Here is a 13,883-nt window from a genome sequence, read left to right as displayed (position 1 = left end):
TCTACTGGCAGGCTGATTCTATGGTTCTAAACACCTATTCCCTGTCGCCAGCCAGCCTGACCCTGTAGGAGTTGGGGTGGTCAGGGCCGGTGGAGAGCTGCCACCTCCAGAACTCTAAGCTTTCTCTGGAAAGTCCACTTGCTGGACCAGAAACTACAATCTGTTCTCTGCTGCCCCCTGCTGGCTGCTCAAGAACAAAGCTTTCCAGTGAGATCCCTTGGAAACTGTCAAAAGGGACCCTAGGGAGATTCCCCTGCAATCTCCTGCATCCACTCCTGCATTCATCCACCTAGACCTGGCCAGCCAAGACCTCCTTGGAGGCACAAAGAAGCCAATGCAAGGACCAAAGGCCTGGATGGGGAGGCTGCCTGCTGTGGGGCACAGTCAGTTCTCCCCATCTCTGCATTCCACCTCTCCAGCACTAGTAAGCTGAAGTACGAGATGCTGTGGATTCTGGAAAGTGGTAATGTTTTCCCATGTGCTGCCTTTGGATGATAGTAACAAGAAGATAATGTGTCTCTGTTCCTTCCCCCCACCACACACACACACACACACACACACACACACACACGTACTCACCCAAAAGAAGCACGCAGATAAGTGTGCTTTACAAGGTAGAAATTAGCAGCGGGAAGTCTACTGAGAGGGCACCAAGAGGGCTGGACCAGGAAAGAAGAGGGAGACAGTGCAAAAACCACAATTAAGAGGCTGAGTAAACCGGAAGGTATGTCAAAGGCTGATTATGATTCGTGCCCCCAGTTTAAAAAGAGGCTGAGCGCAGATGAGGCTGGACAAAAACTGGCTTTGAAAGTCATGAACCAAAATGTGACCTGATTTTAATCCATTAGATGGTGCGTGAGAAGGAATTGCCTGGGCTTTTGTAACAGAAACGTCCCTAAGAGCTGCTCCAGTTTTTCAGGGAGGGACTGGGGTTCCCAGTTGTTTGAGTTCAACACTCCCTCAAGTACTAATGCCAAGGTGTCTCCAACCACACTTCCTGGGGGTCCTATGTCCATGCCTTTTTCTTGGACTTGCAAATGTCCTGGGGCATCAGGAGGGGAGACTTCCACCCAGGATGCTTTGAACCAGACCACACAAGGTCCTGAGACACATCCAGGCATCAGTCCAGCTGGGAGGACCATAGCTGAATTGAGATCCTCACTGTCCCCAGGAAAAGGGGCCACGATAGGGACACTGCACACAGAAGATAGACAAGACAGGAGGCTAGGAAGCCTGCAGGCCACTGTGTGCCCTCAAATAATGCCTCTGCCAGGCTCTTCATCTGTTCTGAGCCGCCTCTGAGACTGCCCAGATCCCACCCAGGCCTTTCTTCCAGCGCAGTCCGGAGATGCTGAAGGTCCCTTCTGCTCCCATCTCCCAGCCTTCACCCCACTCCTCCTTCTCTAGCCAGAGCCTTCTTTCCAGCCTAGGACATTCCTTCCTTCCTTCCAGCTTCTGCAGGTCATAATGTCCCTTTCCTCTGACCACCTCTAAAATCTCCACCTGGTTTTTGGACAGTATACCTGGCAGCCCATCAGACACTAAGCTTGAATCAACCAAAAATTGATTGACCTTTTTCCTCCACAGTGGGAGGACTTAAACCTCAAATCTTGCCAGTGCCACAAAAGGGAAGAAAAGGAAAAATTTTCCCATGTTAAAACAGACGCTGCCACCCCTGAAACCAGGAATATCCTCATTTTACTGTCTGGGAAGCCCCCTGGTGGCCCAGGGGTCCTGAATTCAGAACCACAGAAAAATGCAATCACGTTGCACAACCACATTCATGTAACTGATGTCTATTGATTTTCAAAGTTTAGAGTCAACCAGTGGGCAAAGCACAGAAGACTTAATTTGGTGACAAAACGGAGATGTTAAGAGCCAAGATGATGGGAGAGTAAAGGTACATCAGATCGCTGAGGGAAGAAGTGGGAGATGGGAGGGGAGGTTGCAGCTCTGCCACCCTCATCCTACACACGGGAGAATCCCTGCAGCCCAGTAGAGAGCTCTAGGTGAAATGTACCAAGCTACAAAAGTAACCAAAGAACTAGCAATACACTCCCCAAAATTACAAGGGGAAGGAAAGAAGGGATCCAAGAGCATCAAAGCATTCAATTCTCACCTTTCACTAACATGGGGTAAAAAGGACGTGTGGGGAAACTGATTTACACATATTATTCGGAGACAGAGAAAATCACCAAAATAGTAAAAACAAAAACAAAAAACAGGGTCCATTAAAATGGCTGGCTCTAGGGGATGGGGGAGTTTGGGCAGGAAATTTCACTTTTATTCATAAGCTCGTCTCTGCCCTTTGGGTTTTTCTTTTTTAACCCTGGTCATGTGTCAGTAAAAAATGTTGTTTGCCATATCAGTCAACATAGGGTGTTGCAGCCAGCAGACACTACAGCTACCCGAACAGTGAGCCCTGAGGGACTGCTGGCTGCCAAGCCCTCAGCACTGCAGCCGACCCCAGTGTGCACACACAGGGGATTCAGGATGGAGAAAAGCAGGATACTGCGCCAATGCAATTAAGGTGCGTCTCGAAGGAGTGATTTTACTGAGTCCAGACTCTTGCATCTTCCTATACATAGAAAAGTGCTAAACTTGTTAACTTGGGATATCTGGCTTTCTTTAGTTAACATCAGTCTTTTGAAATTCCCAGAACCTGGTCTTGTATCTTGGTTCCTCCCTTACCTCTTAGGAGCAGTCCCTCGAGCTGAGAGGCTGTCTTCCGGCGCGTGAGTCCTTAGAAAGTCCGCTGAATATAACATAATTCTCACCTTCTAGGTTGTGCATTTTTTGTCAGTCGACACGCATTATTTTGATTTTATAAATTAATGTAAAAGTTGAAAAACTGACACCAAAATCCTGACCAACTGCACCAGAAATGTTCAGTACCCTGCTGTTGGACTGGGAGTGCAGGGGGACAGTGAGATGGCGGGATGGGGAGGCTGGAGGGAGGGGCAGGTAGAGGTCGCGGGGAAGTGGGGGCGCGGGTGGAGGTCGGGGATGGGGGCGGGTGGAGGGGCGGGGGGCGGAGGCAGGAGGCTTGGCGCCTGCGCACTAGCCCAGCATGTTCCGGCAGCGCAGTCGCTCCTCCTCGCGTTTCTCCTCCAGCCGGTTCTCCAGCAGCCTCAGCTCCCTCTGCACCGCCTTCCGCATGGACGGCTCCAGCTCCAGCACTTTCTCCAGATCCGCCTTGGCCTCCGCCTCATTCCACACCTCGGCGTGAGCCCGGGCCCTCACATAGTAGGCCTTCACGATGCCTGTGGGGAAGATCCTGCTGTATCCGCCGCCTGGCCCAGGAGGCAGCCCTCACCCGACAAGCGGCTGGGCTTCACCAGCTAGCGCAACCTTTAACCTTGGCCATGATGACCCTTAACCTCTCTGTACCTCCGGAGCCCAGCCCCTCCACTATAAAATATGGATGACGATAATAATCGCAGTACCCACTCCCTTCCCACGGACCCTTCCAAGACCCAGTAACTAATTTTACATTCACAACTTTTTAAGTCTTTTCTTATAGAGGCTCCCCAAATGATGCAAGCTCCAGGTCCTATCCCTAAACCTGTTTATCACGGTCATTATGAGAATTAAGAGAAAGAAATGCAGAGAAGTGTGTGGCGCAAGGTAAGTGATCCTGTAACGTTCTTCAAACATCGTCTTCACAAATATTGCCATATCCCCCCCACCACAGATAATCAGTTCAGTTCAGTTCAATCACTCAGTCATATCTGACTCTTTGTGACCCCATGGACTGCAGCACCCAGGCTTCCCTGTCCATCACCAGCTGCTGGAGTTTACTCAAACTCATGTCCATTGAGTCGGTGATGTCATCCAACCATCTCATCCTCTGTCTTCCCCTTCTCCTCCTGCCTTAAACCTTTCCCAGCATCAGGGTCTTTTCAAATGAGTCAGCTGTTTGCATTAGGTGGCCAAAGTATTGGAGTTTCAGCTTCAACATCAGTCCTTCCAATAAACAATCAGGACTGATTTCCTTTAGCATAGACTGGTTGGATCTCCTTGCAGTCCAAGGGACTCTCAAGAGTTTTCTCCAACACCAATTCAAAAGCACCAATTCTTCGGCACTCACTCAGTTCAGTTCAGTCTCAGTCGTGTCCGACTCTTTGCGACCCCATGAACCACAGCACGCCAGGCCTCCCTGTCCATCACCAACTCTTGGAGTTTACTAGGATGTACTTAATATTGTTCTCTATACTGATTGTCCCCCCTTTTAAAACCCACTGACTGCTCCACACAGGTTTGGTGACTTTTATTTGTCCTGCTGCTGCTGCTGCTAAGTCGCTTCAGTCGTGTCCGACTCTGTGAAGCCCCATAGACGGCAGCCCATCAGGCTCCCCGGTCCCTGGGATTCTCCAGGCAAGAACACTGGAGTGGTGCCATTTCCTTCTCCTCCAATGCATGAAAGTGAAAAGTGAAAGTGAAGTCGCTCAGTCATGTTCGACTCTTAGCGATCCCATGGACTGCAGCCTACCAGGCTCCTCCATCCATGGGATTTTCCAGGCAAGAGTACTGGAGTGGGGGTGCCATTGCCTTCTCCTAATTCACTGTAAAATAAAATAACCTCCCACAACACCACAAAGCACCGTTCATCCATCACCTGTGATACCGTTATAGGCTTGGAAGATTTGATGTCTTGACCGGGTCAGAAGAGATAGCGACGAAGGTCTGTGCATGTGACTTCGGACCCGTGGGCAAGATTGGACCCCTGCCCCGCCTACACCGTCCCGCCCCGCCCACACAGCCCCGCCCCGCCCCGCCCACCTGGGTGATGCCGGAGGATGTCACTAGTGTGTTCCAGCACCTCGTAGTACTCCTCCTTCTTCAGCAGACACTGGCAGTAGTTCAGGATCAGGGTGTTGATCATCTTCTCCAGCTTCAGCCACTGCACCTCCCAGGGTTTCTCCTGTCCGGTGGAGAAAGCTCTGCTTCCGCCGCGCCCCCACCATTCCCCACCACCGCCATGGCCAGCGCACCCCACTTCCCATCCCCACTGGCAGGCAGCCTCCCACCTTGGTCTGCAGGTTCCTCAGGCAGACGATGGCTTCCTGGTACTTGTTGGAGGCCTCCTCGTAGCGGCCCAGCTTGAAGAGCCGGTTTCCTTCTCCATGGAGGATGGGCACCGCCTGCATCTTCTCCTGGTTATTCAGGTTCCAGGTCTCCCTCTGGTACTGGCTCGGGGCCTCGACCTGCTCCAAGAGCTGCAGGTCAGTGACACAGGGACCCTGGGTGCCCGCAGCCCAGTAGGGCAGGCCCTTTCCCCTGCAAGGGACCAGAGACAGTGGACCCAGAACATCTGGCTAAAGTCAGCTTTGCATTTTCCACAGTGAGGATTGGTGGGCAGAACCATGCTTGCTGACCAAACACAGGCAAACAGGGAAAGGAAGCAAGCGCCGCCTCCCCACCACCATGGCTTTACCCTAAATCAGAGCCTTTGTGCAAAGTAAGAAAAGGTAATATGTCAACACACTTTACTGATAATATTCAGAAAATTGCCATGACACTCATTTTGTTAGAACAAGACACTTTATTGCCATCTACTGGAAAATTATCATTATAAAATCACAAATATATATTGTCTCTAATGAGCACCTTAGAGGCCATGGTCTTGTGCAGTGCACAAGCTGTGCAACTGTTCAAGCAGACCCTGAAAAGGTCCCTTGTTGATGCAATTCTCTTATTTATTTGTACTCACCCATGTAACCCTCAGGCTGAACCTCAACCTTGGCCACTAGCTGAGTCCTGCTCTGGTTTGATGCTCTCCCACCACCCCACAGACAGGGACCATCAGTCACACTGAGGTCCGAGGGAGATGGTATGGATGGTTCCATGCAGTTCTCCCACTATTGGAAAACCAGATCGGAACCCACAAACCACAGGGACTGGGGCTGAGAATATAATTCTAAACTTTTGAGGGGAAAAGGAAGTAGATAACCAACAGAAATAAAATGCCTCCAAAAAGAAAAAGAATAACATTTTTTAAAATGGGTCTCAAAGGGGCTTTTCCTTTGGAAAAGGCAAAGGATGTTTTTTTGGTGGAGTGGGAGGGTCCAATTCCAGTTCTCCCGTGGTTTAGGAACCCTTTCTGGTTTTCTAAATAGGATCTGGGTGATGTCCAGTGACCCATGGGACTGGGTTCCCTTGATGCCCACTGGCTCCAGTTGTTCTCTGATGCAGGGACCGTCCCTACCCCACCTCCCACACCCTAGGGTCACACCTGCAGCAACTCGATTATGAAGATCAGTGGCTGAGGCTCCTTCTGCAGCTCATCCAGATCCTCGTAGCCCAGCGTGTGGTAAGCGAACATGTTGGCCAAGCCACACGTGTGCACGTGCCACTCCGTGGGGTCCTTACCCTCCGCCATCTGCCGCAGGCTCCGGGACAGGATGGGGTAGACCCCTGTGTGCTATGGGGAAAGGTGGGCAGATAGTATCAGCCTGTCTGCTCAGAGCCAGCTGGGCCACAGAGAGCCCCACTCTGGGCCCCTCCCAGAGCAGGACCTCTACCCCACACACACACACTTGTCCCATGGCTGTTACTACTCATCTAATTACTGCAGCTACCTGAATGCAGAGTGCTCTACACCGTTAGTACTTTTAATCCTTCAGATGACCCTATGAGAGGGGCACTATTATCCTCCCTATTTTATAGATGTGGGAACTAGAGCCCAGAGAGGGTAGGTGATTTGTTTAAGGTCACACAGCTAGCAAATGACAGAGTCAGGATGCAAACCCAGCTCTGGGGTCCATGCTGTAGCCAAAATGCTAGGCTGCCTCTTGCCAGCCCTTGTGGTCGACTCTAACAGGCTTCTCTCCCAAGGAGACCCTGAGTCCATGGAGCCTGTGACTCACAGGGAGGGCAGCATGGAAAGTAGTGGAAGGACCAGGGTTCCAAGTCCTTGAGGGCCAGGTTGGTGTCCTGATGGCACTGCTGATTGGCAGCGAGCCTGGATCACTGCAGCCCCCTGAGTTCCTGCCCCCTGGGTTGCACCAGTCAGGTAGTGGGTCTATTGCAGGGGTTAAATGAGATGGTGCTGAGGTAAGGCCAGTTCATCACAACCTCACCCAGCACAGGAACTGGGTGGCCACCCTCGGGGGGTGGAGATGGGCTAGGAAAATCAGCTGCTTGTCCTCAGTGAGCTAGGATGCCCCACAGACGAGCTCCAAGAACTGCTCTCCTGGGAACGGGTCCTCAGATGGCCCATCTCAGCCTCCTGCACGGCAACTCCAGTAAAGAGACACCCCAAAAGTGAAGGAGCAGGAATGGTTCAGCTTGGTCTCCAAGTCACCAGTAAGAAGATGAAGGTCACCCTGCCCCGCCCCCATCAGCCAGGATTAGCCCAGAGTAGCTTCAGCGTCCTCATGAGCAAGATGACCAGATGGCAGTTAAGCCTGTTGAGATTAAGCCTGGATGAAGGGAGTGTAGGGCCCCCGGGGAACAGCTTGCTGCAGGGAGAGCTCACTCCTGGCCCACGCACACAGCCGCGAGCTCCCCAGAAAGTCAGCAGTTAGTGCCAACCCTGCAGCTGTGCAGCTGGTTGGACATGACCTCAGACCAAGGCCCAGACCTCAGACCAGTACCACTCTAGCACCACCAGGATGCTAGTCAGCACGCTGGGCTGTGGGATGCCACCAGGAGTGGGCAGAAATCCCAGGAAAAAGTATAGAGGCCAGAACTCCATGGCTCCACACCCATCTCCGTAGCACCTCCACTGAGATTGGCCTGGGGACCCCAGGACCATGCCCCTCTCTGGGACTTCAAGGCCAGAGCCTGGTTCTGTCTGAGGGGCTCTATCTATTACTATCTGATGATTACAAACTGGCACTCGAGAGGCCACATTCAACTCCCAGATTGACTTCGTTTCATCCTTCACATGGTGGGGGTTTTGTGTTAATGAGTCGTCAACACTTAAGCATTGAGAGAGTTCACAGACTAATGAAAATTTCTGGTTTGTGTCCAAAACTCAGACACTCTGGCCACACCAGACCTGCCCCTTTCACACAGCAGCCATCCAGTTGGAGATCAGGAGAATCTGCCCCTGTGAATGGAGCAGATAACCTTCAGTCACCCAGGGTCCCTGGCCCCTGTGGAATTTGCATTTGTAACCCCTGGCCTTGGGTTTCCCAGGCAGCTCAGTGGTAAAAAATGTGCCTGCCAATGCAGGAGACTCAAGAGACGTGAGTTCAAACCCTGAGTCAGGAAGATCTCCTGGAGTAGGGAATGGCAATGCTCCTGTATTCTTGCCTGGAAAATTCCATGGACAGAGGAGCCTGGTGGGTTACAGTCCATAGGGTTGCAAAGAGTTGGACACGACTGAGCAACTGAGCACACACACGCGTGCGCACACACACACACACACACAACCTCTGGCCTCACTGGACTGGGCACCAGCAGAAAATTCAGCATAGAGACCAGTGTGCTCCCTGGGTGGAGGGGAAGGCAGTGCAATTCAGGGCAGAAGCTGTCAGAGCCCCTGACCACCCCTGCCTCTTCACAATTCCTGGCCTGGATGCTACCTCACTCCCCACTTCTAAGCCTGGTGAACTCCTATTCATCCTTCAACACCCAAATCGATGTCATTTTCTTGGAGAAATTCCTGCTATGATCCTCAAGCAATTAGTCACTCCCCTCCCGTGGCTCTAAATCCCTCTGTCCTTATTTATATTATGGTGCTACCTGCCCTGCATTGTAATTACCAGGGTGTCTGCTTCTTGTCCAGAACTCAAGTTCCTTGAGAGATGGGGATTTGGCCTGTTTCATTCCTAACACCTAGCACAGGCCAAACCTGGTACCCACTGAATGTTTTCAGATAGATAGGCATACAGATAGATGAAGGCTGGATGCTTAGTGATGAAAGAATGGATTATGAGTAATTGGTTGAAGGGAAGGATGGATAAATTGATGCCTGAATGAGTGAATGGATAGAAAAGTGGATAAAAGATGAATATGTAGGTGAGTACATAACTCTGGGCTGCCCCAGTGGCTCAGTGGTATAGAGAATCCACCTGCCAATGCAGGAGACACAGGTTCAATCCCCGGGTTGGGAAGATCTCCTGGAGAAGGAAATGGCAACCCACTCCAGTATTCTTGCCTGGGAAATCCCATAGACAGAGGAGCCTGGAGGGCTACAGTCCATGGGGTCACAAAAGAGTCAGACACTTCCTAGTGAGTAAACAACAGTTACAACAAAATAACTCTGAGAAGTGTGTGTGTGTGTGTGTGTGCACATGCATGTGGACATGCGAAATCATAGTGGCTGTGAACCGGGAAAAGATGGGGGGCGGGGCTATTGGAAAAACCAGTAATCTTTGTGGCGTAAAAATGACCAGCCTGTGAGATGGGCAGGGCACTTGTGTGCATGATGTGGCCAAAAGAACACAGGCCCCACAGGGAACCAAGAACCAAGCCCACATTCCAGGAATAACAGCAGTTTGTGGTTCTGCAAACAACAGGTCAATCAACCAATCAAGAATTTATTGACAGCTCTCTGCACTCTACACTCCTACATTAGCAAACATGCATTCTATGGAGAAGGGGCCCTTGTTGGTGACCAAGCTTGTCTAACATATGGCCTAAATGACAAGCACATATGGGTCTAAAAAGTCTGAAAAGGTCTAAAAAAAGTACAGGAGCTTTGTAAGCAAAGTCAATAGATACCATTTTAAACTAACTGAAACCACAAAAAAAGCCAATTTTCTGAAGACTTGTTAAAAATAAGCCATCTTTTAAAAATTAAAACATCAGGATAAAGATGCTCAACTAATATTTGCTAATGTGAAAGTGAAAGTGTTAGTTGCTCAGTCCTGTCTGACTCTTGGTGACCCCATGGACCGTAGCCCTCCAGGCTCCTCTGTCCGTGGGATTCTCCAGGCAAGAATACTGGAATGGGTTGCCATTTCCTCTTCCAGGGGATCTTCCCGACCCAGGGATCAAATCTGGGTCTCCTGTATCTCCTGCATTGGCAGGTGGGTTCTTTACCATCTGAGACCTGGAATATTTGCTAACTGATGAAGAAATGAATAATTCCTTGGTAGAGGAATTCTTGTGGTAGAGAATGGCATTGCAGCCTGTCTAATAACCATAGTAGCCAAAAAGGGATACTGTACAAAGAGGGAACCAGGGATCCATCCCTGATGCTGTTTCCGAGATGGTTTGACCTAGAGCAAGCTACTTTCCTTCTTTGAGTCTTATACTTCCTCATCAATGAATCAAGGGAGTTAGTCTCTAAAATGCTTCTTAGTGAAAATAATAGCTCCCACTTCTCAATTGCCCCATACCATGATTTGCCCTAGTATACATGATATCATGTAATCCTTACAACTGCCCCCTAAAATGAGGATTTGTTCATTTCTACATGAGGAGATAGAGTGCTATCAGGGCAAAGGGGCTTCCCTAGGGTCACACAATGTCTCTTGCATTGCAGGTGAATTCTAAGCCACCAGGGAAGCCCACAATGTCAAGTTACTGGATATTAGATATCATTAAGAAATTGTTGAATTTTTTTGAAAATATGATAAGGATATTGAGATTATATTTGTAATATCTTTCTTTTTAGAGAAGGATACAAATTATAGTATTTACAGGTGAAACGATACGGTGTCTGAAATGTGCTCTAACCATATGGGATAAGGAAGGAAAGCGGATGGGCTTAGATGAAATAAGACTGGCCATGGATTGATGGTGCCCGGCATAGGATGATGCGTATTTGGAATCTGATTATACTTTTTGTCGACTTTTGTATAAGTTTGAAAGTTTCCACAAGAAATGTTGGTTTAAAGGCAGTCAGCTTTGCCATTTCCATTTGGGTCAAAGGCCAAGAAGACTGCCTTCTCCGGGTGATTGTTAAGAGTGCCTACATGAGAAAACAAGTTTGTAACGTCAGTAGGAATGGAGAGGAGGGCAGAAAAGTGACCTGTGGCCAAAAGTCTCCAGTATCCAATAATCCTGCACAAAAGTGAGGGCTGTGAGGCAGGCCCTGCTCCCATATCCTACCAGCCAGCCTTGACACCGATTCTCATTTTAGCATCACCTGTTCTTATGGGGGAATCCATCTCCACCTTGGGACTTCCCTGGTGGCTCAGTGGTAAAGAACCCCCCTGCCAATGCAGGAGACACGGGCTTGATCCCTGGGTCAAGAAGATCCCTTGGAGAAGGAAATGGCAACCCACTCCAGTATTCTTGCCTGGGAATTCCATGGACAGAGGAGCCCGGCGGGCTCATGGAGTTCACGGGGTTGCAAAAGAGTCGGACACAACTGAACAACTAAAACACAACAACCTTCATCATTACAGTGGCTGAGGAGGAGGAGGCAGAGTTTCCCCAAAGAGTTTCATTTTACCCTCACTTTCCTGAAACACAGCCGGCGTGCCAGTACAGTGGCAAATGGGCGGGGCCTACTTACGATGATGTCGCACCAAAACTCGGCCACCTCGCTGACCCGCATGGACGTCAGCAAGATCTCCCAGACCTCCAGCTTGAACATGTTCCCAATGATGATGTGCATGGGGTGGCCCACCTGCTTGCTGTCGTCTATCACCGTCCGCTCCTCGTCACATTTCATGGTTCGGAAATGAAAGGTCACCTGGTCACCAAGAGAGTGGACCCTGATCAAGACCCACCTCCCAAGGCCCCCCAGAAGCCGCCCATGTCTCCGACTCCCTGGGCCGTCCTTGCTCAATTCCCACCAGCATCCCCACCCAGCCGGTGCTCCCCCTCCTAAAGGACCCCATCCCACTCTAGACAGCTCTGCAGGTCAGGAGGTCCTTCCTTCAATACACCCTAGATCTGAGGCCACTGACCCAGACACTCCGTCATCCAGGAAACCCACCAGAGACTCCCGGACAAACACCCTGACCCTGCATACCCTTCCTTCTCATTCAACATTCGGGACTTCAGAAAATTCCCAAAGTCCCACCCTCACTCCACACTGAAGTTCAATTTGAAATATATCAAAAACACCTGGGGGACTTCCCTAGCGGTCCTGGCTAAGACTCCACCCTCCCAGTGCAGGGGGCCTGGGTTCAATACCTGGTCAGGGAACTTGATCTCACATGCAAAACCTAAGAGTTCACATGCTGCAACTAAGACCCAGTGCTGCCAAATAGAAAAATATTAAAAAAAAAAAAAAAAAACACCCCGGGAAATGGGCATCAAGCCAGAGCTATGGAGATGCCCAGGGTGGGGATGGAGGCTGATAATTCCAGGAAGGACCTCTTGGCCATTTGTTGGCAAAGCAGAAGAAGGGTGTTTGCAGTGCCCCGTGACCCAGCTAGAATGCAGAAGGATTTTTGTGTGGCCTAGGGGGTGGGTCTCACTCACTCGGGCTCCAGTAATGAAGTTGGGGAGGTCCCCTGTGCCCCCATGCAGAATGGTTTTCTTGATCCCTTCCACATTCAGGAGCAGAGTGGCATCCATGGCTCCAGGTGTGGGGAGATGTCCAGCCCAGCCGAGATAATCTGCTAGCGGAAGGTACTTAGGGCTAAGAGGTGGGGATTTGCCCTGCTGGGCGGGGTGTGAACAAGAGGAATAAGGTGGGGCCACTCCTGGTAGCCTGGGTTCTGCCCCAGCCTCTGCTTCTAGCAGTGAGGCAGGGATCCTGCCTGACATCCACCAGTACCACCTCAGCTTCTGTTCTGTCTGCCCACCCCAAGAAGGAGGGAAGACAGCTGGAGCTTTGAAGACAGGCAGTCAAGAATGAGCAGGAGAGAGATCACAGGTCAGGAGGAAAGAACAGGGGACCAGAAACCCCCTTTGCCCTGTCTGAACTTGGGACCCTGTCTCAGACTCTTGGTCGCTTTGGAGCCCAGGCCGGGGCCTTGCAGCCTTTGCAGTCCTATTTCCCCTTTCCTATTTCCCTCTCCTCCCCAAGATCTGCCCACCAGCGGATGTAACATAGTGGCCAGAGGGAAGGGCAGGCAGGTTTCTGGCTGCTGTGCTGTTCTCAGCAGCTCAGTTGTGTCTGACTCTTTGCGACCCTATGGACTATAGCCTGCCATGCTCCTCTGTCCATGGGGATTCTCCAGGCAAGAATACTGAAGTGGACTGCCATTTCCTCCTCCAGGGGATCTTCCCAACCCAGGAATCAAACCTAGGTCTCCCACATGGCAAGCGGATTCTTTACCTTCTGAGCCACCAGGTTTGGGAGAGCCCTAAAAGAGAAGGGGGCCATTTGAGGAAGTTGAGGCACCCCCACCAGCCCTGCTCCTGTCCCCCTACAAGGTCTGGCTGGGGGCAGTGGGCGGTCTCGTTCCCTTGGGAGGGTCTCAGCCCTGTACCCTGGAACCCAGACAGAGCTTATTCCCAGCATTTAGGGTTTAAAAGTGAGAAATGATGTGAAGACATGGTGTTTGGCGCCACCTTGTGGTCAATTTAGGTTCTTATGCCTTGGCTCCCCCAGGCCTTGAGGGTGAGAGGACCCGGAGCAGCAAAAGGCTTTCTCTTCTTGACCAGAGGCTGACAGGCAACAGGATGAGAGAGATGAGAAGATGGCACTAGGAGCCCAAGAGCTGCGTTCAGAGGGTTGATCCCCCTTCTTATTCTCTGACCATGTGGCCTTGGGTATCACCCATCCTGTCTCCTTTTTTTCCCAAATGGGAAAATCAACCTCTCCCACCTCCCTCTCTATGAAATTGAGAAGCCTCCCCCTAGGGAGTGAGTGGGACCCAAAAAACCCAGAACCCTTAAAAGTTTTGACTGCCGTGAGAAACCACTGGCATACAGGAGGCCAAACCTGGGTCAGCCGGTCTGGGCCATGAACCCAGCCTGGGGCAGCCCAGTCACCCCTCCAGAACCCATCCCTCAGTGCTCAGAATCTTCCCCTCCTCCCGTGGGCCCAGCTTCGTCCTTCTCTAGGGGCAGGAGTTAAG

General features: G+C 50.9%; 1 protein-coding gene across 1 annotated transcript; it reads right to left on the bottom strand.

The window, feature by feature from the left end:
* Nucleotides 1-3,060: 3,060 nt before the first annotated feature.
* Nucleotides 3,061-12,432, bottom strand: AIPL1 (aryl hydrocarbon receptor interacting protein like 1). The gene is made up of 6 exons (XM_019982627.2): nucleotides 12,337-12,432; nucleotides 11,420-11,599; nucleotides 6,236-6,424; nucleotides 5,031-5,207; nucleotides 4,783-4,924; nucleotides 3,061-3,263 (listed from the first exon to the last, which is right to left on the bottom strand). Exons 1-6 carry the CDS (start codon nucleotides 12,430-12,432, stop codon nucleotides 3,061-3,063), a joined length of 987 nt encoding a protein of 328 aa, XP_019838186.2.
* Between the last annotated feature and the right edge of the window lie 1,451 nt (nucleotides 12,433-13,883).

This window comes from Bos indicus, chromosome 19 (assembly GCF_029378745.1).
Source record: "Bos indicus isolate NIAB-ARS_2022 breed Sahiwal x Tharparkar chromosome 19, NIAB-ARS_B.indTharparkar_mat_pri_1.0, whole genome shotgun sequence".
Taxonomy (NCBI): domain Eukaryota; kingdom Metazoa; phylum Chordata; class Mammalia; order Artiodactyla; family Bovidae; genus Bos; species Bos indicus.
The sequence above is the reverse complement of the archived record's forward strand: the minus strand, read 5'-3'. Positions and strand labels throughout refer to the sequence as shown.

Coding starts and splice junctions, on each gene's coding strand:
- AIPL1 (XM_019982627.2), bottom strand. CDS start 12,432: ATGGATGCCACTCTGCTCCTGAATGTGGAAGGGATCAAGAAAACCATT. Junction 5,208..6,235: donor TCATAATCGAGTTGCTGCAG/GTGTGACCCTAG, acceptor CTCTTGGAGCAG/GTCGAGGCCCCGAGCCAGTA. Junction 3,264..4,782: donor CATCCTCCGGCATCACCCAG/GTGGGCGGGGCG, acceptor TCTTCCCCACAG/GCATCGTGAAGGCCTACTAT.